The 27318-nt window shown below is 44.1% G+C and overlaps 1 protein-coding gene across 2 annotated transcripts in view; it reads right to left on the bottom strand.

The window, feature by feature from the left end:
* The window catches only part of PAMR1 (peptidase domain containing associated with muscle regeneration 1), a 78680-nt gene extending 52432 nt beyond the window's left edge, over positions 1-26248 (bottom strand). For both annotated transcript variants that reach the window (XM_004585403.3, XM_004585404.3), the window contains exons 1-2: positions 26018-26248; positions 1606-1782 (exon numbers count right to left, since the gene is read on the bottom strand). In XM_004585403.3, coding sequence (XP_004585460.2) covers positions 1606-1782; positions 26018-26090 — 250 coding nt within the window. In that variant the 5' untranslated portion in view covers positions 26091-26248. The remainder of the gene's footprint in view (positions 1-1605; positions 1783-26017) is intronic.
* Positions 26249-27318: the final 1070 nt, after the last annotated feature.

Below are 27318 nucleotides of genomic sequence, written 5' to 3'. Positions count from 1 at the left end.
CCTATGCTACATGGTACATTTAGTTTCTGCAATTCATTTTCTAATTTAATACTAAGTATCCTCCTAGGGAAGTAACTATACCAAGACATCCCTATCCACCAATAAGATTAGCAAAAATCCAAAGCAATGTATTCTGGGGAGGACATTTGGTACAGCAGCTAAGATGCCACTTGCAATGCCACATTCCTGACTGTAGCACCTAGGTTTGAATTCCAGCCCTGTTTCCAATTCCAGTGTCCTGATAATGCTTATCCTGAGAAAGAGCAGGTAATGGCTTTGGCTCATGTACTTGGGTCCCAGTCACCTCCCTGGGTCCCACCATGGCTTTCATTCAGTTCTGGTTATTGCAGGCATAAGGGAAAAGAACCACCAGAGAATACATTTTTCCATTCTTCATCCTCTTCCTCCTCCTCTTCTTCTACCTCCTCTCCCTCATTATCCTTCTTGCTCCTTCTCCCTTCTTTTCTTTCTCTTTTAATCCTATACACTTCCTCTTGCCAGATGGAGCTGCTTATAATTCCTGAAACCTTATTACTTCACTTGCCAAAGAGCCTTGGCCTGTGCTATCCTCCGTGGCTTCAGCTCTCTACTAAATTCCCTGTACTCTTCCCAATTTACTGCTTCCCCTCTTCAACACAGGCATCATCTTCTTTAATACATTCTTTTTGAAATTACTTTATTTTGACAATCTTTACATAGTTGATTAGGGCACAAAAGGTCAGGTCTTTAATACATTTTACCTGACATTCCTTTTGGATCCTCACCCCATTCCCATTTGTGCTGCCATGGTACCCTATGCTTCTAGATCACAGTACTTACATTACATCGTAGTTGCCTGTTCTACTTCTCCCCAACAGATGGTAAGTCCTGGGGATTCTAAACATGAGTATTTTCTTTATTAGAAGATTATTTATTTGAAAAACAGAGTAACAGAAAGAGTCAGAAACAGAGGCAGAATTCTTCTATCTGTTGGTTAACCCCTCAATTGGTTGCAGTAGCCAAAGCTGGGCCAAGCTTGAAGCCACGAGTCAGAAACTCCATCCTGGTTTCCCACAGGAGTGGCAGGGCTCCAAGGATTGGCGCTTTTTTCTACTCTCTTCCCACGCGTTATCCAGAAGCTGAGTTAACCAGGAAGCAAACCTCTCATGAAAAATAAATTACGAAAAATTTTATAAAGAAACTTAAAAATTAATAACAAAATTAGGCAAAAAAGGCTATACAGCTAATTCACAAAATAAATGAATTCCTAAAAGAAATGGCCAAAAAAAATGAGAAGCTAGTATTAAAAGCAACAGTTTAAACCAATGTACTACAAACCATCCCCAGTGTGTGTCTTCTTTATTTCAGTTCTTCTATTCCCAGTAGTTGAAAAGGCACACAGTTTGCTTGTTTAAGGGCATGTTTAAGGGCTTTACATCTTAAACACTGAAATGATGACCCATCCCCCTTATTCTTTTGTCTGTAATGTGAATTAGATGAACTATTTCTCTTACAACAACTGCAGCTTTCTGATGGCTGCTTGCTAGCGTTCCAGCTTTCAGCCTGTTCCAATTAACTATCTCAGACAACAGGAATGCAGCCTACGGCGTCCCATTTCACACTCACCTGGGTGAATCAGGCAGGAGTCACACTCATTCTCCTCATTCCTACAGCAAGGGATGGTATAACCCACCACTTCCTTCTTTCCGGGGCAGACACACTCAATCTGATCATATTCACAACATTCCCGACACATGATGTTCCACTCAGCTCCAGGGCAGCCTTCATTAATGACCGTGTACTCTGAAATGGAAAACCAGAAGGCAGATGAAACTGGGTCCTGGCAAAAAGGGTGTAAGATCTTTCAACACTCTACTGCTAAGAAGTAGCCTTGCCCTGGAAACAGGCTATCCTGCCTGAATGAGAGATCCTTATGTGAATGCCTCCTGGGCCAGTATCCTCTTAAGGTTGTATGCAACACCACCCATTAGGGCACAAATGTAATTTGCACTGGCTGTCATTCATTTTAGTTTTTACATTTTTCAAAAAAAAACCTTGTTCTATCAATATATAAAGTCTAAGTAGATTGACAAGAATATTTATGCAGTTTGTAAGCAAGAACATATTGGGGGGGTCTATATGCTCATCTCTAGTTGTGTTGGTATACATCCAGCCTTTGCTTATAATTGTGTACTGCATAACTCCAGAGGGAGCCATTGGAATGCACAACTATGATCCGCAACCTAGGCACGTGGGCCATAATAAAAAAGAAGTGTGAAATCCACTGTCTGAAGAACGCTATTCAAAGGCAAGGCTGATCGCCAAGTAGAGACTACGTCATTTTTTTTTCCAAACTTGGCTCCTCAATTTCACAGCATGCCATTTTCATAGTATCTTCAAAGCTAAAACCAACAGGAAAGACAAAAAGTACCTTAATTAGTATGATTGGGAGAATTTCGGTGTTTTACAAGGGTGAACTCATTAGCCCCACTTCATTCAGTCCCTAAGTACAACTTAGAGTTCTTTCCCATGAGAAAAAGAGTATTCCTTTTGCAATGGATCTTTTTCCTCCCATCTCTCCTTTTCGTGTGTGTGTGTGTGTATACATATATGTGTGTGTGTATAAATATATACACACACGTTGAATAAAAAGAAAAACCATTTGGTAAAACCTGTAAGAAGAATCAGTTGGGGGCTGCCCAGAGGAACTCAGGATAAGCACTAGCCCTGCTAGCTTTGATTTATTCTTCTCATTCCCTACGCTCCACCTCCAAAAATTTAGCAAAACAATGATGATTAAAGCAGAAACAAATCAGATATTTGAGGAAGAAAGAAATCTGCAAAATGGTCCTGGGAAGACAGCCCTAGACACCCTGAACAAGGATCATGGACATATTTTGTTGGCTCATAAAAGCCAATTCTAGCACTGGTGATAACACCCCAATTCTGGCATCCCATAGTCTGGTTTTCTACTTTCCTTGCTCACATTTAGAAGGCTGACACAGGCTTCACCTCTCCTAATCTGCTAAGCAGAGACACGTAAAGAAGCAGTTTCCATCTACTCTGAACATTGAGTAGTAAGAAGCTTCTAGTGTAAGTAAGGAACCATTTATATAATAAGGTAGATCATTTTAGTATTATGAACAATTTCCACAAATAGGGTGGACAGATGAAGTTCCTCCTACATGTGTTACACAGCCACTGAGGCTCTGCTTGGTCCGCTATTCTGTGAGTCCCTTTAGGCTGACCACCATGACTTATGACATACTGACTTGAATATCCATGTTTCTGATGTCATCCGTTGATGTGATTGACAGGTAAACTATAAATGAAAATTTAGCAATCAAAAGTGAAGGGAATAGGAAGAAAACATAGAGGTAGGTCTCCAAATCTCTGATTAGGTAATGGATTCTTAGAGCTGACACCACAAACATAGGCCCAAAAGAAAAACTAAAAAAATCAGACTTCACCAAAACTTAAAACTTTTTTGTGTCAAATGACATTATAAAAAAATGTTTAAAGGCAACCCACGGAATGAGAGAAAATATTTACAAATCATATATCTTGTAAATGCATAATATCCAGAACATACAAAAGGCTCCTATAACTCAACCACCAAAGACCAACATCCGAATGTAAAAATGGGCAAATGGCTTGAATAAACATTTCTGCAAAGAAGATAGGCAAATTTCCAAGAAACATATGAAAACATACTCAAGACCAAAAGTCATTTGAGAAATGTGACTCAAAACCACAGTGTGAAACCAGTTACTGGCATAGCTATAATCCAAACCAAAAAACAAGTATTGGCAAAGATGATGCGAAATTGGAGCTCTTGTGCATTGCTGACAGGAGTGTAATATGCAGAAAAAGGTTAACAGTTCCTGTAAAAGTTAAACCCAGAATTACCAAATGATCCAGAAATTCTACTCAGGTATATGAGAAAACTTCAAAAACTCTGTGGAAAACTAGATTTAAAAAAAAATATTAGGGGACTAAGAAATCCATTAATTATGTTCATGGTACACATATTCCATGAACTCTTCGACAACCCTACATATGTCTAGAATATTGAAAACTTGACATTCTGTAAATATTCATTCACAATACTGAAAACAAGGAATGAATATATTACATGTGTTCATTCACAATAGTTAATAGGTGGAAATAACCCAGATATCCATCATGAGATGAATACATGAACAAAACATAATGGAATATTATTTCAAAGGAAAGAAGAGCTGATATATGTTACATCACATATGAACCTTGAAAACATTGTGCCGGAGGAAGAAGTTAGATTTTAAAAGATGAAAATTGCCTGATTCAGGTTAACTGAGACATGTATCACAGATAAAGAGAAACAGGAGGCAGAGTTCCTCAGTAGCAAAGTAAAGGATGAAGGAAGTGGGTCTCATTTCATGGTCTCCATTGTCTGCTATACTCATCTTCTGTTTTTATTTGCAGGTATCCCTCTGCATTTGTGCGATTTGCATCTACAGATCCAACTAAAAATGGATTAAACCCATTTTTAATCATTGCACCTATACCAAAAATATACAGGCATCTATGGTCATTATTACCTAAACAAAATGATGCAACAGCTGCTTCCACAGCACCAACTATATGTTAGATATTATAAGTAAACCAGGGCTAATTTCAAGGATATAGATCGCTGTGATTTGAATGTTGCTTACTCTCAAGGGTCCATGTGCCAGAGGTCTATTCCCCAGGTGGCATTGCTCATTGATGATATGGAACTTTTAAGAGGTGGCCTGACCTTTGGACATATTATAGGCTAGTAGTAATCAAAACAGCCTGGTACTGGTGCAGAAACTTAGTAGAAGACCAATGGAGTAGAACAGAAACATCAGAAGGGAGCCCACACATGTACAGGCATCTAATCGTCAACAAGAGAACAGAAAACAACCCAGGAAAAAAAGAAGGCGTCTTCAATAAATAGGACAATTGGATAACAGCCTGCAGAACTGAAAAACAAGATCCTCATCTTGCACCATTCCCAAAGATCAAATCTAAATGGGTAAAGGATCTAAACCTACACCCAGAAACCATCAAACTTTTAGAAAAAAATGTAGGAAATATTCTACAAGATATAGGTGCAAAGACTTCCTAGAAAAATCATCAAAAAAATAGCAATCAAGATCAAAATAAACAAATGGGACTGAATCAAACTAAAAAGCTTCTGCACAGCAAAGGAACACAATCAGCAAACTAAAAGAGCAACCAACAGGGTGGGAGAAAATCTTTGCACACTACACAGCAGATAGGGGGGTTAATATCCAGAACATACAAAAAACTTGAGAATAACAATAACAACAAAACAAACCAACCAGTCAATAAATGGGTGAAGGAAATGAGCAGACACCTTTCAAAGGAACAAATTCAGATGGCTAACAGACATGTGGAAAAAAGTTCAAGCTTCCTAGCAATAACAGAAATTCAAATAAAAGCAACAGTGATGTTCTACTTAACTCCAGTAAGAATGGCCCACATACAGAAAAGCACCAACAACACCTGCTGCTGAGGATGTGGGGAAAAGGAACCCTACTCAACTGCTGGTGGGATTGCAGGCTGGTGCAGCCACTGTAGAAATTGGTATGGAGAATACTTACGCAATTGAAAATTCACCTACCATATGACCCAGCAATCCCACTTCTAGGAATATAATCCAAAGGGCCTGGTACATGAGAAAGCAATGTGCACCCCTATGTACTTTGCAGCATCAAAGGATATAACAGAGACAAGGCTACCAGGAATCAAGGAAAATCAACAACATGCATTTCTAGTAAGGAATGAAGGTAGACTTATATCTAATTTTAAGAGATGATGCCTTGGTGATACTCAACACTAACATGGTTATGGCATGTTTTGCACATCTTCTCAGAGAATGGCTCTTTCTTGTTTCAATTTGCAGTTTTATAGTGTCAATCTAATTATTTTTCCTGTGAACTCTTCCATTTCGCACTTCCTAGCTGTTCACATCTTTCTCAATAAATTCTTGTGATTAATCGAACATCCATTAGAGACTGATTGCTTGTAAACATCTGAGATTGTTAATGTCCCTTTTATCACTGTTATCGCTACATCTCATGAGTAATGATGCTCTGGTTTTTATTATAATTTCTTTAGCACCACATGGGTCATGCGCTAGCATCTATTCCTATATGAAGGTTCTTGATATTCTTTTTCACTCCTCTAACAATGCATTGGTATTTTTTTGCTGTTCATTATCTTCATGTTGTGGATGTGTACACTGGCTCTGTATTTAAGGAGATGCATAATGGAAGTGTAGCGGAAGCGGATATGTTCAGTGGTGGAGACAGAGGGCAGTATGTCTCTACACATACAGAACAAGGATGGACTCCCAGTGAAATAGCTGACAATATCCTGACAGTAGGATGCTAGACTCTCCAACACTGTCCATGCCTACATTGTCGGGAGACACTTCAATGGCAGCAGGATGGACTTATGAATGTTCATGAAAGACACCCATTGTAAAACTAGAGGGCAAGTCATGGGGAGGGGAGGGAATTTGGAAGGAGGGTGGGTAATCACAGTGCCTATGAAACTATAATAAAACAAAATAAAAAAAATTTTAAAACACAACAGTTTTTTTTAAAGGTGATCTGGGGTCCGACGCGATAGCGTAGTGGTTAAAGTCCTCACCTTGCACGCGCTGGGATCCCATATGGGTGTCGATTCTAATCCCAGCGGCCCTGCTTCCCATCTAGCTCCCTGCTTGTGGCCTGGGAAAGCAGTTGAGGACGACCCAAAGCCTTGGGACCCTGCACCAGCGTGGGTGACCCAGAAGAAGCTCCTGGCTCCTAGCTTCAGATTGGCTCAGCTCCAGCCATTGCAGTAACTTGGGGAGTGAACCATCAGATGGAAGATCTTTCTGTCTCTCCTTCTCTTTGTATATCTGCCTTTCCAATAAAAATAAATAAATCATTTTTTAAGGTGATCTGATGGGAGGTTGCTAGATCAATTGGGGGTGAGCCCTCTTAGAGGTGTTTCTGAAGGGGCCCTATTCAGTCCTTGTGAAAGTATTGCTGTAAACACTTGCTCATGCCCCCCCTTCTAGTCTCACTCAGCTTCCTATTTGAGCATTTTCTCATGCTCACTTTCCTACCATTGCTGTGGCCATAAAGCAAGAGAGTTTGTACCATGCTGATACAATCAAAAAATAAATAAACCTCTTGTGCTCCAAACTAGCCTGCCACATTTTACAGTGATGACAAGCTAAAATAGAATCAGAAAGATAGGTGTAAGTTCTAAGCAAACACTGTATCACTTTATGAAAGGACCTGAGCGCCTGGGTTTTGGTATCTGGGAGGGGTCCTGGAACTAGTGTCCCAAGGCTCTGTGGGCCATCTGTATTTCCTTACTGTCTATTTACCTTACATGGCCACAGCTGATAGCGATTCCATCTAGTTTGTTCACAGTTCTAGGGCAAAGCCTGGTACACAGGAGTGTAGGCCATATCATTGAAACAATCTGGCCTCGCCTCCACAGCTACCTTCCCCTTTGAATAGTCAAATAATTCTACCAAATGGGTCAGTTTCGGAACAGTGGTCCAAGAGGGTGGGCTCTACCCCTAAATTGCTGATATCAGTCCTAGGGCACTTTTCTTCTTCTGGAAAAGTTCCTAGTACTCTTTGCCCAGCCATGGGCCCATATGCCTCAATTCCAGCCTTTGTCCAACTTGGTGCTTTCTCTACTCTAAACAGTAAACATGTCTGCAGCAGTGGTTCCTGTCCTACCATCTCCTTCCCTGGACCATTCACCCTGGGGCAGATACTACAGCCTTCTAGAATTTTAAAGAATTTGCAAATATTGATAACTCCAGAAGGCAGTGGAGGCATTGACAAGCTATAACTCATTTGCAACTTTCATAAGACTCTGTCCCACAACATGGAAGGTCAAGGATTCAGCTGGCAATAGCTGGCAAAGCCTCTTCCTCCACAACAGCAGGTTTGCTCACCTGCAGCCTATCTGTGGGATACTGGGGCCTCCCTCTTATCCAGGTATCACATCATTTAAAAACCTTCTCTGGAATATCTCTTCTACAAGCAAGTCAATACTCTCTTTATCTCACCACATTAACATCATAGGTAATGAGCATCTCAGAGTAAGGGAACAATCCCAGGAATAACAATCAAACACAGTTGTTGGATTCTGTAACCAGAAGGATCCAGGTCAGCAGGAGACAAGAGAATGAGTGTCAGAAGAGGAGATGCACACACACGAGTGGGAGTTGTAGTGATGAGCTGTGAAGGGCCATGAGCCACAGAATGCAGGAAGCATCCGTAAACCAGGGGGGAAGCAATGAACTTGATACTCCCTGGAGCTCCAGAAAAAAAGTAGTCCTTCTACTGCCTTGATGTTAGATGCTAGAAGTTTAATTGTTTGGGGGTATGGAATGGTTCTGTGATGTGCCAGATTGGGCAAGCCTGCAGCAACTGCTGGTGCTCACAAGAGCCGGAGTGTGTATAGGACAGGGCTGAGCTAGGTCTCTATACCTGATGAACCGTGTGAGAGCACCTGCTGGTGCTCATAAAAGCCAGAGTGCATGTAGGACAGGCTGAACTAGATCTCTGCACCTGCTGAACCATGTGAGAGTTGGGTCTGGGGGTGGGCCAGGAAGGTATGGGTTGAAGAATACAACGATAAGAGCCTAAATGGGTGTGGGTTGCTAGGGCAAGGCCACTGCACCTGCTTGAACAGGAGGTTGGCCAAATCAAATGCACCTGCTTTGTCAGGATGCAGTTCCTGCAGGTGAGCAAAAGAATCAAGGCTGGGAGCAGCACAGGTCAGGCCAGATAGTGGGCCAGGCCGTGCCAGTTCACAGCACTCACTGGCCGATGTGAAACCAGGATGGGTTGCAAGACAAGCTGGGTTGGGCCAAACAATAGCCAGTTTATATTAGGGCTGGGACTTGGGTCTAGCTAGGCTGGGCTAGGCTGCAGCACCTATTAGATGAGCTGGAACTGGGGGCAGGCTGGGGCAAGTCAGGCTACAGCAGCCACTGATGAATGCTAAGGTAGGCAAGCCATGCCAGTCTGGGCCACAGCTCCCATCAGCATACATAAGACCCGGGATGGGAAGTGAGCCCAGCAGTGGAGCTGTAGAGGCTCTATTACTGGGCCACTGCTCCCGCTGGTGAGTATGAGAGCTGGTTCTTGGAGGCAGAGTAGGCTGGGCAGGACTACAAAGCCCATTGGCCTACATGTGAGCTGAGTTGGGGGAGAGCCAGGATGGGCTAAGCAACCATATCCACTGGTGCATGCATGAACCAAAGGCTAGCTGGGCTTTGCTACAGCATCAGCTAGCAGGTAATGGAACTTGGGGCAAATCTTGTCAGACTAGACCATAGAACTACCTATATGGTACAAGATCCAGCGCTGGGAGTGGGTCTAGTAGGGAACTTGTGGGGAACTCTCTGATGGACTGCAGCTCCCACTGCTGAGCAAGAGAAGCAGGGCTGGAGGCAGTTCCGGCTAAACAAGTGATGGCACCTGCCAGTATGAATGTGGGCTGGACAGTGGGATTGGTTGGGCTGAGATACGTTCCAATGCTCATTAATGTGTATGAGAGCTGAATGGGTTGTGAGACAAACTGGACCAGTCTGCTTCACATACTGTCATGCACGGGAACCAGGGATGGGGGTGGGTTTGGTGGGGGATATTGGGGTCTTTCAGACTAGGCTGCAGTTTCCACTGGTGTGCGTGAGGAAAGAGTGTGTGGTGGGCAGGGTTAGGCTTGGCCACAGCATCCACTGGTTTGTGTGTGAGATGGAGCTGAGAACAGACCTGACCAGGTGACTACAGGCACCACTGTGTGTGGGGGCTGATATGGGTCATGGACTGAGCTGGACCCCACACTGGACGGCACATACAGGAGTCAGGTTGGGGTCATATATGCTGAAATTTCTTTGGGGGACTTCCCAACTGGCTCACTAGACTCAGAACTCAAACCATAAGGAAAACCACAGGCTTGTGAATTGCATGTGTCAGAACTGAGTCTTTATGATTGCTGAGGTATATGTAGTGGATGGTAAGCTAAGAAACTCATGGAAGATATGAAAACCAGTTCATTTAGGCCTACAAAGGATGTCTAGTACCTCAGAGGGCAGAACAAATTGAACAGCTTCTTGGTCAAGGTTTGACAGTGAGTATCTAGGTGAGTGAAGATTCTAAGGAGGACTATGTCAGCCAATGGAAACTTGGAAGGATTTCCTCAACTTTGTAGCAACAAAATCAACAGCATCTCAGAACTATCAAAACTGCTTAAGCAGTACCCTCAGAACATGATCCACACCAGGGACCCTGGGATGACATCAAGTGGCCTTCCCCCATTTCTGGGTCCTGATGTGGTTGGGTTTCTGGGAGCAGCCCTCTTCCCTTCTCTCCCCACTTTCCCCAGATACAGCAAAAAAAAAAAAAAGAGATTGTAGGCAGTTGTCTAATCCACTTTTCCCCATTCCTAAACCCTCCCCACCCTAAACAGCAGTCCTCTTAACTATGTAAACATCATCAACAATGAAACGAATTATTATTTCAAAAAAAAAAGAAAAAAGAAGTCAGATGCTTGATTTCCTTCAGTCCTCTGACCTCCAGAACCACAAGTAACAGACACGAGCTGTTTTAGGTTACTAAGTTCATGGTAATTTGTTACAACATCAACAGGGGACTAACACAGCACATCTTCTCAAGAAAAGGTTAACCAGCAGCAAATCATCTAATCAGTGGGTTCTTTGAGAGCATACCTGAATTGATGAATCCATTCTTCCACTGCTCAAGTATTTACTGAGTGTCCAGTATGCCTTGGACAGGAGTCTGGATGTTAAAACACATTAAGAGGAAAACAGACACCTTGACCTCAGAGGTCACAGTGACAGAGGAATTGACATCAGTCAAAGACTCCACAAATGCATAATCATTACGTGTAACACGGACAATTTAGGATGCGATGAAAAAATAATTAATAGCAAGGAAGGGACAGGGACACAAAATCCACATGTCTAAGGTTTGAATAAAATCATCGGAGAAAATCAATCCATTTGCAAAAATGTGGCCACTTCCAGGAACAGGGAGGCAATGGGTGGAGGCATTGGCTGGGTTGGCTTTTTGATGTGGCCCTTTCCCCTCCAGTCTGAAAAGACACTGCTACTTCCTGAAATCAGATGTGTAATAAGTAAAGAGATGTATGAAATATCCTGTAAGAAATATTTCAACTTGCCCAGCCAAAATATTTAAAATTTCAATAAGCAGACAAGAGCGATGTCCTAGATTTTTTTTTTCATTGATTAAAATTACATTTGTAGAAAGGGCACATTGGCCATTTGGCTTCTGCTGTGCAAATTTCAGGGAATTTCAATATGGTGTCAGGGCCAGTTCCAGAAAGCAGGAGTCAGGGAATCACCACTAGCAGTGGAAAATTATTAAGTGTTTTCTTACATGTGTGCCAAACTGCTTAGATGTCCTTTATGCAAGTCATCCTTTCAACTCACCCAGTGAGGTGGGTAATTCATTTTCTTTTAAATCAATTTATCCCACCCTCTCCATCACTTTACCAGTGAGAAAACAAGTAAGGAAGAGGTGGTTCTATTTGTTGCAGCAAAAAGAAGTAACGAAGAATCCTTTTCGGGGAATGGATTTAGAGGGAAAACACAGATTCAAAGAATTCCAGATCTAGGGGTGAGGTGAACAAATCTGCCAGGGAAAGAGAAGTAGGCTGGGATGAGCACTAGCTTAGCCAGCTACTGGAGTTCAGCAAGCCTTGCTTTGCTTGTCACATATGAAAACAAAGTCTTGCAAGCTGCAAATGAGGTTTATACTCACGTTGTGTGTATTCCCCAGTAAATAAGCACAAGGGACCCACAGAGCCTTCCCCTGGGATAAACAGTCAGGGAGGGACCAAGTATACATCCAGGTCAACTCTCAGATTTCAGGTGCCTCACACAGTTACCTGTAACTTAGCTCTCCCAAGGATAAGATGGTGATTTCTCTCTATCAAATACTTCTGAAGATTGCATTTTTTCACATCTTTTCTAGGTACAAAGCAAAATTAAGAGGCAAGTTAGAGATTTCCCATATACTCCCCATTTCCACAGTACACTGCCTCTCCTATTTTCAAAATCTCCCGCCAGGGTGATTCCTTTAGCACAGTTAATGAACTCACTGTCGCCATAATGAAGGCATCTTCCTTTGCCCCTTGCTATTCTAACAAAAGCCAGCTACTGATATTGTGAATTACCTGTGACTGCTCTTATGAATAACAATGTTTGCATAAGAATTTTAGGAGCCTGCAGAAAGGAGGGGACTTGGAATGGTAGGCTTCAACTCAGCTAGGAAGAAAGCAGGCAGCCATCAATTGTGAAAACGTCAGCTTCTGGCCCGTACGATAGTCCAGTGGCTACATCCTCGCCTTGCATCTGCCAGGATCCCATATCCCGGCTGCTCCACTTCCCAACCAGCTCCCTGCTTGTGACCCGGGAAGACAGTCAAGGATGACCCAAAGCCTTGGAACCTGCACCCACATGGGAGACCTATAAAAAGCTCCTGGCTCCTGCCTCCTGGCTTTGGATCAGCTCAGCTCCTACCACTGTGGACCAGCTGGAGAACAAACCAGTGGATGGGAGATCTTTCTGTATCTACTTCTCTCTGTATATCTGCCTTTCCGATAATAAATAAATAAATAAAATCCTAAAAAAAAAAAACCCTGAGTTTCATTATTCAGAAACATCCACCTGGTTGACTTCTGTCACATCCCTGGATTTCTGAAATGGACTATCAATAGAGAAAAGTATGAAAGTCCGCTTACGTATCAATCGACTGGACTCAACTTGTTTTCTCTAACCTCTACCTGTAGTAATTTCTATCTGCTCATGTGTTAGGCAAAAGCAACATATTTAGGATCCAGAAATCACCCCTCCCCCCAGACTGCTGGCTTCTTGAAATAAACATTTTCTTCTTACCAACTCTCATCTCTTGTAAACTGGGTATCACACACTGAGCATAAACAGTCTGATTATATAGCCAAGCAATGCCCACACTAACCCATCATCATCACCCACACTCCACAGATCATGTTAGAGTCCACGCTTGGTGTGTATCCCACAGGCGTGGACAAAGGCACATGGTGATATGCCAGGATACAGAGGATTTCACTGTCCTCAGCATCTTCTCACATACTTTCCCTACTTACTCCTCCCCATCCTCCAAAAGATTACACTCTTTTAAATAGAAGACAATTTTTAAAAATGTTTGTTTATTTTCATCTACTTGAAAGGCAAAGTAACACAGAGAGAAACACACACACACACACACACACACACACACACAGAGGTATATATCTACCATGTTTGAAGAAACACATTGAAACGGTGGCTGTTAAGGTTAATCTGAAAAGACTCAGGCTTCTGTATGAAAACAAGGGTCAGCTTGTTCCATACCTGGTTGGAACACCAGTTGTCAAAGTAGAGGCCCAGGCTAAGACCACCCCTGAAGGCAGCAAAGAAAGGCACTTTGACCATGTGCGGACTCCTCCTCTGTCATCTTAGCACCTACCTCTAAGTCCACCAAAAGCTTCACAAACCTTCCATCCAACCACATTTAATTAAAACTTCTGCTGAGGTTATTTTTTTAAAACCATCTAGCATTTTATAAACTTCGTGAGACCAGAGGGAGGAAAAAAAAGATAAAGGGATCAGAGAGATAGAGCATCAAGCAGCTTGAGAGTATTGCTTCACCCCTCCCCACCCAGTCCACCCCTCCGAGTGGACTCTCTGAGCTTGCCATGTGCTCATCACATCCGCACACACATTTCCTGACAATTGTGGGAACTGACCACCATGGGGCATGCTCCAAGGGACAGATGGCAGGGCACCTGGGTGGAAATGACAAGATGATGGGCCCGGCGGCGTGGCCTAGTGGCTAAAAGTCCTCGCCTTGAAAGCCCCGGGATCCCATATGGGCGCCGGTTCTAATCCCGGCAGCTCCACTTCCCATCCAGCTCCCTGCTTGTGGCCTGGGAAAGCAGTTGAGGACGGCCCAAAGCTTTGGGACCCTGCACCCGTGTGGGAGACCTGGAAGAGGTTCCTGGTTCCCGGCATCGGATCGGCGTGCATCAGCCCGTTGCAGCTCACTTGGGGAGTGAATCATTGGATGGAAGATCTTCCTCTCTGTCTCTCCTCCTCTGTGTATATCCGGCTTTCCAATAACAATAAATCTTAAAAAAAAAAAAAAAAAGAAAGGACAAGATGATGAGCCAGGGTGTGGGATGCTCCCTGGGATCCCTCTTCCTGAGGCTTGCACAACCATCTGTTATCACGTGACTCTCAGTCCCAGCCTCACTGGGTGTCAGTTACAGCATCGGTCTCCTCTCACAGGCTCCTCTTGAGTAAGAGAATGATCTCTGCAAAGCCAAGGTCTCCATCACAACCTCTGGGGACTTTTACTGGATTCCCTAGAAATTAGAGTTTCAGAATCATGCACATGGAGGGGAATTTGACAGAACAAAAATCAATTTGGGGGTTCATTCTCTCATTTTTTATTAGGTACAATGCTCCCCACTGGAGATGTCTTCTACTCATTCATCCTCTACTCAAGGACCAGCACCTGCTACAGACATTCATGAGCCGTTGACATACAGATGTTCATTGAATTTTTACAACTTCTGAATGAATATTATTTTCTTTATTTAACAGATGGGATTTATTTAAGGATAAATAAATTTTCCTAGGTCATAAAACTTTTAGGTAAAAGATCACAATTCAGCTCTTTCTGGGGCCAAAATCTCCATCTTTTCAACACAGTAAATTACTTCTCCAGAGTTCACACCTCAGGTCTACAGTTTCAGAAGAAAGTAGTTTTGGTGAAACATAAACACTTGGAAACCAGATTTTCTGGATTTGAGTTTTGACTCCATGGTTACTATGTGGTCTTGGCGAAACATTGAAATTTTCTCATCTGCTAAATCAAGATAATGTTACTTCTTTATGGCTTTGATGAGGAAATCAAGAGCTAATGAAGGGAAACTGACCAGCAGGGAGCTCAAATGCTGGTATTTATTATGTTGACGATGAATATTAACAATCACAGGGCTGGAATTATGGCACAAGCATCCCATAACGGAGCACCAGTTCAACTACTTGCAGTTTCTAACGGAACCCAGTTCCCTGATAATAACCTGGGGAAAGCAGCACATGGTCCAAGTGTTTGAGTCCCTGCTACCAACATAGGAGACCTGAACAGAGCTCCAGGCTCCTGTTTTCAGCATGCCCTGGCCCAGCTGTTGCAGCCATTTGGGGAGTGAACCAATGGGTGGAATTTCTCTCACTCTCTCTCTCTCTCTCTCTCTCTCCCCCTTACCCCCACCCCATAAATTCCTTTGAACTAAACAAATAAATCTTATTTTAAAAGAAAAAAGACCTGGCCTGATGTGGTAGCGTAGCAATCTAATCCTCCATTGAAAACACCAGTATCCCATTTGGATGTCAGCTGCTCCACTTTCACTTCCACTTCCAAACCAGCTCCCTGCTAATAACCTGGGATGTTTATGATGAATATTAAGAGTCAGGTACCTTAACCAAGGCAGTGGAGGCAGTGGAGAAAGGTCCATGTGGCAGACATGGAAGAAGCTCTGGCTGCTGACTTCAGACCATCCCAGCTCTGGCCATTACAGTCATTTGTGGAATGAACCAGTGGATGAAGATTCTCTCTCTCTCTCTCTCTCTCTCTCTCTCTCTCTCTCTCTGTAATTATGACTTTGAAGTAAAATAAATATTTTTTAAAAGAAAGAAACAAAGGATCAACAATCAACATTGAGGTCATATCAGTAGTCCATCCAGAACAAGTCTCTTGTTACAGCAACAAAGGGACAAAAGGTTAGTGAAGATATTGTTATGATGTGAAATTGTCACAACTTAATGATGAACAACTTGCTCCAAATAACAACTGAAAACAACTTCATCACCTTCCCTAAGAAGCATAGTTTACCTGCATTAAGAGATTTAATCTTTACAATAATTCCTTTATTCAGGGACAGTGTTACAGACGAGCAGACAGGCATAGAGAGGTTCAACAATATACCCAGGACAATGCAGGGAGTAAAAAGCAGAGATAGGATTCAAATTCAGGCAATCTGTTTGCAGAGTCAGAGCCTGAATAGGCTACTGAGCTGGCTCTGAGATACAGCATTTACAATTCTGAATGCCACAATAAACATATCCTCTGAGCAAGTACTGTGCTAAGTGCTATCCACATTATTTCATTTAGTCCCCACAATGATATTACAATCTTGCATTCATATGTGAAGAATTTGAACACCAAGAGTCAGGTAACTTAACCAAAGGTAAACAGCAGTGGTAGAGCCAGAACTCAGTCTGTAGCATCAGAGCCCGTAGTTTCATCTACATCACAGTCCCCCCAGACCATCTGTACTGAAACCACCTGGAATGCTCATTTGAATGTCTAATGCCCAGATCCTAATCAAGACCCTCAGAATCTCTCGGCAGGGTGTCTCAGTCAAGGCCTTTCAAACAAGTGTGCTTCTTTGAGCACCAAGTCCCATCATTCTACTCCAACTATTTCTAGGGGAACATGTTAGAAAGTATTCATCCTCCTTCCAGTCCTTGGTTCTCTCTCCCCACTGGTCTAAAGATCAAGGATAGTAATCTTAGTGACCTTGAAAGAAACCCTGAACTTCTAAGCTACACTATGAACCTACTGCCAAGAAAACTACCCCTCTTTTAGTCTGCTAGATAAGACGCCTTCTACAGCGCTTACACAAAGCCTCAAGGGGATGGAGATTTGGAAATGAGACTGTAGGTGTGACTGCAGTTGCAGAAGGCAATAAGCATGAAGGGGTTAAAAGAAAAAAAAGATGTTGTTCAGACATTATCAATGTTCTTTATAGCATTAATAATTTTTTAAAGAGTCTTTGGCTTTGGTACAGATGGCTAAGAGAGAACAGGAGCTGAGCAATGATGTATCCTGCAGAAGCTCATACTTCTGCTTCTGCTTCTGCTCGTGTTGGGAACATGGCGTTCTGGGTTCCTCCCACTGACTTCTAGGTTTCCTACTCCCATTTCTCTAAGGCTTATGTCTTCATCTACTTTCTGATGCTGTAACAAAATTTCTGTTACCAGGTAATATATAAAGCATAGCTGTCCTTTTGGCCAGTGATTGTAGAGGCTGGGAAATCCAGATGCATGCAGCTGGCATTTGCTCAGCATCTAGTGAGGGTCCTTTGGCTGCTGGATAACATAGAAGAGGACATACCAGGGTGTGGCAGGGCAAGTGTGCTCAAGAGAGCTCCCTTTTAGAACAAAGTCGCAATAACCCATGAATCCATGAGTGGATTAATCCAGCCATTAGGGCAGAGCTCTCACACCCCAGTCACCTCTCAAAGATCCTACCTCCAAATAGCATTAACATGAGTTTAGGGATTAAGTTTCCAACTCATGAGATTTGGGAAAACATTCAGACTGCGGAACCTCCTCTTTGAACACCACTTCATAAAACATACCTCACCTCCTGCTGCTTCTTTTTAGAGACAGAAATTCCACACTGATTGTTAAAAGGGAACAAAACACCAATTATAGCATCTTGGAGGAGCTTCCATTTGCCATTATCCTTAACAACTGTGATGCTGAAAATCCATGAAGGACAGCTGCTTTGGGGTTATTTCAGATATTAGAGTATGAACTGAATAGGTCTTATATTACTAGAAATAATAACTGAACAATAATTGAATGATGCATATAAAAGTATTTGACAGTAGAATTGAGTCAATATTGCATCAGCCAAAGCATTAGAATGGCAAAGTTACAACAATAAGTCTTAAGCTATACCCTAAAAAAATGCCAATAGGAATTCCTCAGACTCAAGAATTCTAGAGACTGTCCCACCTGTTACCAATTTTCCACATATTAAAGTCTCCTGAATCAGAGTGCTTTAGCGCTGCACTGGTGGTCTTGGTCTAGCACAGCTGACCTCGTTGTCAAGAGCTCCCAGCATTAGTGTTAGTACATTCACATACAGGTTCACTGATCCAGGCAAAAGCCAAATTTGCCTTCTCCCAATGACTGTTGGCCAACAACAGATGTCACACATGGAGGAAAGCCAAGGGAGGGTGATGCATTTATAATGGTATACTCCATGGGTCCTTAAGTTCTGAGCTGGCAACAACTTCAGGCAGGCTAGCCTTCATAATAGCTATCTTCCCAAGTTTTGCCAGCTATAATGAGCCCAACATCATTATAGCTACCTCTCCCAGGTCTGCAGGCTAGAACAAGATGAAGGGGAATGTTTTTTTCAGTGAGAATTTCTGGTTGGTTCCAACCCTGAATCACACGAGGATGGCCATGAATGACATTTCATCCTCAGACTTGTAAGAGGCCTCAGTGTTTGGGATGCAATATTTTTGGCCCAGAACCATCTCCTCTGCAAGACATTTGTTTCCTAAGTCCCTGCAAGAATCTGACACCTGCCAGGCCCTTTTCTAATTTGGAGACACAAAGGCACAGTAGTTGGAAGACATGATAAAAGCAAGTCACGAGAAAATAAATGTATGACAAAACTTTAGGTTTTCTCTTTGTCTGTAATGGAGTCACATATGGTATCAAGTGGGATAATCCTTTTAAAATACTTAGCATGGTGACAAAAAGGAGAGCATCTGGGAACTTGTTTTCTTTGCATTTTTCTTGCTGATCTAATTTCCACCCTTTCAACTCCTCAGCATTAAGTGATAAGGGCCTCAGTCTTCCTACCCACATCTAAGCAAAAGTCTGTAGAGGACCCTGAATTCCACAGACTTCAGATTCCATTCTTAATCTTTCTTCTGCAATAGTGTGCTAGTCACCACATCATTCTGGGCAAGACAACAGAGTTTTCCAAACTGTTTCATGGAGCACCAATCCCACTGAATGAAATAAATTCTTATGTTTAAAAAAGACTCTATGTCCAAAGAATTTGTACACTGTTAATTAAAGCTTTCCTTATTGTAGGACTTTACAGATTCTATAATATTCTTTATGCGTAATTGATTTCCACATCTCGAAGATTTATTTTATCCCAACAACCTTAATTGTTTACTTTTCTCAAGTGTCTCCCAGAACTGGTGTTCCATGCAGCCCATTTTTGGAAATGTCAGGCTGGACACTTGGTAGGATGGATTTTAGCCAATTCATTTTAAACTTATCCAGCCAACAAGCATCTTAAGAAAATGACTTTGTCTGACTTATCACAAAATCCTCAGTGTTCAGAAACATGCCTGGCTCCTGAGTGATGCTTAATCAAGATTGCTAAATAACTAGGTGGACACAGATATACGAGGCATGTATGATCCCCAAGGTAAAGGTTATTTGTAACAATGATAGGCGTTAGAATCCTTTCTTGCTTGACATTTTGGAGTCCCTTGTGCAGCATGGGGAAACCATTAGGTCCAACACTGATGAATGTTTTTGTATATTGCAATTTATCTCTGGTTTCAGGAGGGCTTACTCACTCCATTTTATAGGTGGTTATCCTTGGAGCCAGGAATGCCCAGATGGGAGACTGAACATCAACTAGAAGCAGTAAAACCACCCATGAGAATCAAACATTCAGACCAAGAAGTCCTGCAACAAAGATTCGTCACCACCAGCCAGTTCCTCCTTTCTACCTGCAACCAAGTGAGCCAAGGGAATGTTGAAAATGCAGGAGTAGATGTTACCAGCTATAAGTTAAGCTTGGACAGCACATGCCAAAACATTTCAGATGTTCTCCACCATCACTGTTAAGTCCTGTTGGATCCCATAATACAGGGATTAACTGCTACCCTTCAAAGGAATTCTCTGAAACAGAAGTAGAACTGAGGAGCCCTCAGACAATTCATTTGATTCAAAGAAAACCAGGCCAGAGTCCCCTGTGTTCCAATGGTTTTCCATTAAACTGGCTGGGACTTTTTTTAACCAACCATAAATTTAGCTTATGAGGACTATTGCTTTGTCTCTGCATGACCTAAAGTTGTCTAAATGTTTTCGTCAGTATGTCTGGCAGTAGTAGCTCTGCTTTTCCAATCACCAAACCAACTGACCAGACTTCAAATCTCACAGGTATCTGCTGCCAAACCACTAACTCAGTTCTCTGAGACATCCAGTACCTCAGAGAAGGCTATGACGAAAACACCACAGCTGCAGGAAGAGAGTCATTTATCCTACTCCTGAGGCAGCAGGGTGACCAAAATAGATTTTCTTCATTTGTAGTTTGGCCACAAGGGCTCTTCTCTTAACTATTAGACACAGGATTCAGGACATTGCTGTCTACCGAACAAAAGGTTTTCACGGCTAAGACAAATTGGCTAAAACAATCCTACTGTTAATGGAAAGGGATAAAGCTTCCATCCCTGTGATATCCATCAACTATGCTATGCCAAAAAGGAAGAAAAATGTCATTCCACTTATTTATTCCAAGCCTGCTCCTAACCAGCTCACAGCTTTAGCATTTAAATTTTGATGACCTGGACAGAACAAACAGTAAAGGAAAGATCAGGGCTGAACTTGAAATTTGTTTTGTTCTCAGTTTTGGTTATCTGCATATAGACACATGATTTGGATTATCAAAGTATGTTACAAAGAAATTCTGACTTCCCATATCTAATCAGAGTGAAGTGTATGCCACCATGGAGAGCTATCCCAAACATGCGATTTGTCCAGCACCCCCGTTTTCTCCTCTTGGGTTCCATGTAGCCCCATGGGGGCTGTTGATATCTCTGTTCCTTCTTTAATCCAGTGCGTCCCTAAATAGATGACTCTACGACCTTATTTAGGCCTGCCTGATCTCTTGAAATGTTCCTTTATCATTTGGCCAAAGCATAACCAACTCATCTGCTAAAGCTGAACCTGTTCCTACTATGCAATGTTATGTTATGTTTTAGGGCACATCTTACACAGTCAGGCTGTCTGGGTTCAAACTATGGATGTCCAGCATTGTGGCTCGTGTAAGAACTGAAACTCAATGCCCAAGTTCCTCTGGGTGTGAACTGGGGATGCTAATAACAGTACTGACCTTCCAGGTTTGTTTTGAGAACTAAATAAGTATATAAAAACCATATGCAAGAATTCCTGATAGTAACCACAAAAGCAGTCAATTATTTGGTTAGCCAAGCTCACGACTAGATTCCTTAGTTAGGGCAGGATGGAAGTTCTTTCAAAAAACACTTCCACCATTAGTATTTCTATCATCAGTGGTGAAACATTTGATGAGCAATTCCTATTCACTTCATTCTCAACCCATACTGACTTTGAGTCTGTCTCATACACAATCGTAACCCAGAAAAACAAAAGTAGAGTTGCATTGGGATAGCAGAATATCACAATGTGGATTCAGAAGGTAGAGGATCTCCAGGTACTCTAATCCTCTGCCTTCCTTGAGAGGTTTTATTTATAGGTATGAGGTCTGATTTGTCCTGTATTTTTGGATTTCCCCTGCCCCCTTGATTGACTGATTTATCTGTTTGTACGTAACACAACACAAGGGGGGGCGGGGAGAACCAGAAAGAGAACAATCTTCCACGTGCAGGTTCACTCCATAAGTGGCCACAACAGTCAGGGTGGTATCAGGCTAAAACTAGAGCCAGGAACTCCATCTGGGTCTCCCACATGGATGCCAGAGGCCCAGGTACTTAACCAAAGAGCAGGCTTGCATTCTAACAGACTCTCTGCCTCTGATCTGATGGTCTTCAAACACCGCAGCTGGCACCTGTGTCCTCTGCCCTGGAATTCAGAAACTGGAAAATGTAAACACTATATTCCCACTTCATCCCCAGCTTTAACATGTAAGAGGACAGTCATTTGTGATATCAAACATTTTAAAGAGTGAAGCTGTCACCTCCTCCATGAGAAGGGAGTAGAGCACACCTTCCCACATTTATCAGTGAAGCAACACATTTCCCAGCTTGTGCACACCCCATATCTACAGCTGGTCTCAGGGGAACCAGGTAGAGACATCTTCTCTTGCTCTCCAATGGAACAGATGAAAATAACTTTCTTTTCTTCCTTCCTTCTCTCTCTCTAGAGAGAGAGAAAGAGAATCTTCCATTCATTGGTTCACTCTTCAAAGGCCCAGCAGCCAGAGCTGGACTGGCCTGAAGCTAGGAACCAGGAGCTTCTTCCAGGTCTTCCTGATGGATACAGGGACCTGAGGCCTTGGGTCATCTTCCACTGCTTTCCCAGCCCACTAGCAGGTAGTTGGGTTGGAAATGGAGCAGCCAGTACTCAAAGTGGCATCTACATGAATGCCAACACTGCAGGTGGAGGACTACCTTGATATGCTACCGCACTGGACCTAGAAGTGATTTTCTACTGAAGAAAAGGAAAAGGATGTTGTGGTATAGCTAGTAAAACCACTGCCAGCAATACCAGTATCCCATACCAGTACTGGTTCATGCCCTCAGCTGCTCTACTTTCAATACAGGTCCCAGCTAATGCCCTGGGAAAAGCATGATACGATGGTCAAAGTGAGTTACCCAGTGAATGGAAGACCTCTCTCTCTCTCTTTCTCCTAAATAATACATAAATTTTTCAAAGAAAAAAGGTCAATCACTAGCCCCTAACCCCACCCAGATGCCATATGGCCATTCAATGTATTCAATATACCCCAGAGTAGATGCAAAGAGTGAAACCCAGAGTCCATACCTGTGGTATTTCAAAGCCTACTCCAAGATGGCTGGGTATTCCCAAGGGACATGCAGCTTTCAGCTGTCTCTGCTGTTAGGTGTCCCTGACCAGCTTACTGACTCAGATGCAACATCCAGCCTCATTTTCTGTTTCCAATGCTCAAGGGCATTCATGAAAGGAAAACATCTTATTCTATAGAATTGGAGGTCACAGAGAGAGGTGAGATTATGCTCCAAGAAAAATGTGCATGACAATACATCAGATGCTTAGATATTAGCTGCTAATACAGTGGATGCTTTAAAAGCCCTGTTAGTAGTCTGATCCACTGTGCTCTTCCCACTCAGCACACAGCCATACTTTCTCTCTCTCTTACTCCACTCCCTTATGCCCCAACTAGGCTGCAGCTCCCACTGATTTGCATCAGGACCGAGTATGAAGTGGGTAGGATCAAGCTAGACTACAACACCCATTGTTTCAAGTGGAAGACAGGGCTGGAAACAGAACTGACCCAGCAATTGCAACCACCAGCATGTGCATAAGCTGATTGGGGCAACGGACTGTGCCAGACCCTGTAACTGGCAAGCACACACAAGAATCAGGTTTGGGATCATCTCAGATGAAGTTTCTTTGGAGATCCCTCCAACTGAACTTCTGATCTCAGAACCCCAACCATGAAGAAACTATGTCAGCCAGTGGATTCTGAATAGATTTCATCACGGTTGGAACAGTGAAATTGGCAGCAATTCAGACCTGTTGAACTATCAAAACTGTTTGAGCAGGACCTTCGGAGCATGCCTCACATTGAGGACCTGGGATGGGAAGGAGACTGGGTAGGTCTTCTCCCTTTTTTTCTCCCCTGACCCCAGATAAGGGGCGGGGGGGAAATGATGATATTAGAGTGGAAACAATGGTATTACCTACTTTCCTGTAGCCCTTGATCTTTTGTACCCTAATCAACTAAGAAAGATTATAAAAAAAAAAAAAGAGCTCAAACAAAGCTATCCTCTAAAGTCATTCTCAGCTCCCAAAATCCAATGATCCCACTATGAAATTATGTTCCTGTTGGGGAAGCCAGGAACTCCCAGAGTATATATAAGGGCAACACCCTCTCCATGATCCCCACAAAAATCCACTCCTGCCGCAAAGACCCAAATTTCCTCCCTCCCTCCGAGGAATTTGCTAGCCCATTCCATTATAAACTAACGTCAAATTTTTCTTGCCAGTCTCTCTCCCTTGCTTTCTTTCCACTCTCCCATTCTCAGCTGACTGCTTCTGCCTACCGAATATCCGGGTGACAAACATTCTTTGCCAGTTGCGTTTAATGGCCACTGCCCACAAGCTCATGCCTGCTGGAAACTGCACTTGCAGAGGCACCTGAGTGAAGACTGCCTTCCCTAGAGGCCCATCTGTTCAGTGAGGCTTTCCTCTTAGGCAGAGTCACACCAGCAGAGCTGTTGGATGAAGTTGTTGGAGCTGGATTCTCGCCTCACATGCTGCTGATGTTAGGTTATCGCTTGGCCCATTCTCCAACATTTGTCACATGCCCTTGAGCAACAACAACCTCTCTCGTGTCTAGTGAATGTTTATGTGTCATCAGCTGCTCTTTTTTAGAAAAGTAATTAGAGAGACAATGCTTCCAGGCGTTCTTGGACAGGGCCAGTTACAGAATTCCAACAGAGGACATGAGGAAAGAGTTTCCTACTCCATCCCTCCCTCTTCCCTCCCAGCGTGCACAGGCCACACTGACACATCCTCGCTCAGCACGTGAAGCTGCTCCCTGGTGTAGCAGTGGCTTGAAGCTGGCCAGCAAGCCACACCCCCTCCCCAGAGCTTTGCCACAGTGAAAGGTAAGAGTTTCTCAGGTCAGGGATAAATGGATTTTTCAGAACTTGAACTTGGGGGCGGGGGGGGGGGGGATTAAAGGAACAACTGTGTTGTACTTTTTCACTTTTATGGGTTGGAGTTGCCTCACCTGCCACATTAGAAAAATGGGGAAGACTGATGCAATCTTGAGGAACCGAATCTGCCGAGCCTGGCGCTCTGGCGCTGGGCTGAGGTCCCTGGCAGTTTGGTTGCAAACAGCAGAGATGGAGGAAAGTGGCCAATTAACCTCTGGGCAAGGATCCATGCCAAGTAGAATCAGTCCCTCCTGAAAAGGCCTTCTTCCTTCCTCAATGTCTTCAGGCTGCTCTAGCTGCCATGGGGGTGAAATTCAAATTCTTAACAGTGCATTACTGAGAGAGGTTAAAACGGGGGATAGACAGGCTCTAGGTAGAGGACAAGTATTAATACGAGTGGGATGTGCTGGTGGTGGTGGGATGGGGCCAGGGAACAGTCAGTGATCTTCACTTCCTTGTCCTGGAGGGATGATGTGCCCTGGGCTGGTGTCCACTGTTCTACAGCAGGTGATTGCATGCAGCATCTGACCACTGGCCGCCAACCTTACCCTGCTGCAATCCACGGCATCCTGATGACCACCCCACACCTATCGCATCCTAGGGCCCTGGGCAGCCACCTGTAGCAGTCACACATGCACCTCTGCAACTTCAGCCCTTCATCATGTCAGGAGGCTCCTGGGCGTGGAGGGGGGTACTGTGTCATGTCTTAGCCTCATTCTCCCCCCTCCCGCTCCCAGCCCATTTGGCCTGGGGATTGTAGCTCAGAAAATGACCTGTGGCAAACAAAGAAACCACAACTGGTTGCAAACAACCACTGGACACCGCCAACTTCCCCACCCCCCCACCCACCCCACTCGCAACAACATGCACTTTTGACCTCAGCATGATCTTCTGCTCTCACTGGCTCATTCAGGAAGGAAGTGTGTATGTGCTGAGTGAGTGGGTCCCTTAGACTGGGGGTCTCACAGCAGGATGCTGGCCCTCGGATGGCATCCAGAGAGACTGGCCAGAACACGCACCCTGCCAGTCCTGCTTCTTTCTTTCCTGCTCAGCTCACCTCTGAGTGGAGGTGAGGGGGGGTTGGGGGAGGTGGTGAAGGTATGTTTCAGAAGGAAACTTTGCTTTTGCAAGTCAGAGCAGAGAAGTCAAACCCATTTGATTCCCCCAAAGAAATTCGGTGTTTCTAAAAAGAAATATAAAATGAGCAAATAAAACTGAAGCTGGAACCATCCCAGAGACAGTTGAGTCCCACTGTTACAGAAGGACACAATCCTGTCCCATCACAGGGAGCTCAACAAGCGTCCTAACGCCACCAGCCCAGCCCCTAAAGCTGTCACAGGAGAAAGCCACCCCCTGACCACAGCGCTCCCTCTGGAATCCCCCCTCCCCCTCCTGCTCCACCCTCGACCCCCGGAAGGATATGTCCCCCCTGGACTCTACTGATTGCTGCTCACCATACCTCTCGGCAAGGACGAGATGAGAAGGAGCTGCAGGAACGTGAGCCCCAGCTGTGACCACCAGCTCAGCTCCATCCTTCTCGCGGCTGAGGCAGCGGGTGCCGGTGCCTTTGGGTGCCGGAGCGACTGCCGGGAGGGAGAGGAGGGCGCGAGCGCGGCCGGCGGGCAGGCGTCTCTTACAGGGACCTCCCCAAGTCCCAGCTGAGCAGGAGCTCGGGTTTCAGCTGGCTGGGCTCTCCCACCCGCAGTCGAGGGGAGCCACCTTCAGCCAGAGCGACGTCAGCCCAAACCTCTGCTCGCAGCTGCCTTAACCCTTGCGCGGCACGGGATGGAGCAGGGACGGCTGTGCCCAAAGATGGGGCTGGAGGGGGCAGCTGGAGGGGCAGCTGCGAGGCCAGGGCGGTTCCCCCAAAAGCTCCCTTTGAGGGGCAGAAGAGGGAGTGTAGGCAGAAGCAACCCAGATGGGGTGGAGCGAGGCAGGGCTGTGGGACAGCACAGGTGAGCTGGGAGCCTGGGATGGGAGCTGGTTGTGTAAGCTCTGTCCCCTGATCAGTGCTGTCTAGGAGTTGAGGGAGTTGGGGAAGAGAGAGGAAAGACACCCCATCCCTGCCCCCGCACTTTTCCACCCTCAGCCTCTCCTTGTCCCTCTCTTAGTTCCAAAAGAACGCAGCTTGAAATGGAGAGGATTCAGTTTGGGCAGAGCCGGTGAGAAATAGCGGATGCTTATGTATTTACATCATCATGTATATCTACACTCTCCACCAGAAGATCATTCAATTGTATTTCAAACAGCTTTTTTTTTCCAATAAAATGATACATGCAGATACAGATGCACACTTACAGGACAAAACCATGTGAGGAAAAAAATTCAGCAAAGAGAACATATAATGTGGATATGTGGTTTGGGTATGGCAAAGAGTAGAGAATGAGTAGACACGTGGCCAGTGTGTTCGAAGTCTATTCTGTATTTTGAGGTGAAGTGGAGGCCTCCTAATGACTTATAAGCAAGGAGTGCTGAAGCAAGGGGTGATGGGCCGAAAGCTAGTTTCAGGGATATCAGCCACTCTGGAGTATTGATGAAGCCTGGAAGAAAACACGAGCAATGGAAGTGAATGGCAAATATGACGGGAGAGTCCCCAGGGCTCAGCAGAATGACAAGGGCAGGAGCTTGACACAGGAACGCCACTGAGGAAATTTCCATGTAAGTTCTTACCTGGATCTGGGGCTCACAGCCGTAAAACAACTGGAAGTGAGAACACCACTTCCTGGCTACAGGAGCGTAAGAAAGTTAATTCACTCTCTG

The sequence above is a fragment of the Ochotona princeps genome, chromosome 4, assembly GCF_030435755.1.
Source record: "Ochotona princeps isolate mOchPri1 chromosome 4, mOchPri1.hap1, whole genome shotgun sequence".
Lineage (NCBI taxonomy): Eukaryota > Metazoa > Chordata > Mammalia > Lagomorpha > Ochotonidae > Ochotona > Ochotona princeps.
Note: the sequence above shows the minus strand (reverse complement) of the source record. Positions and strands in the feature narration are given on the sequence as shown.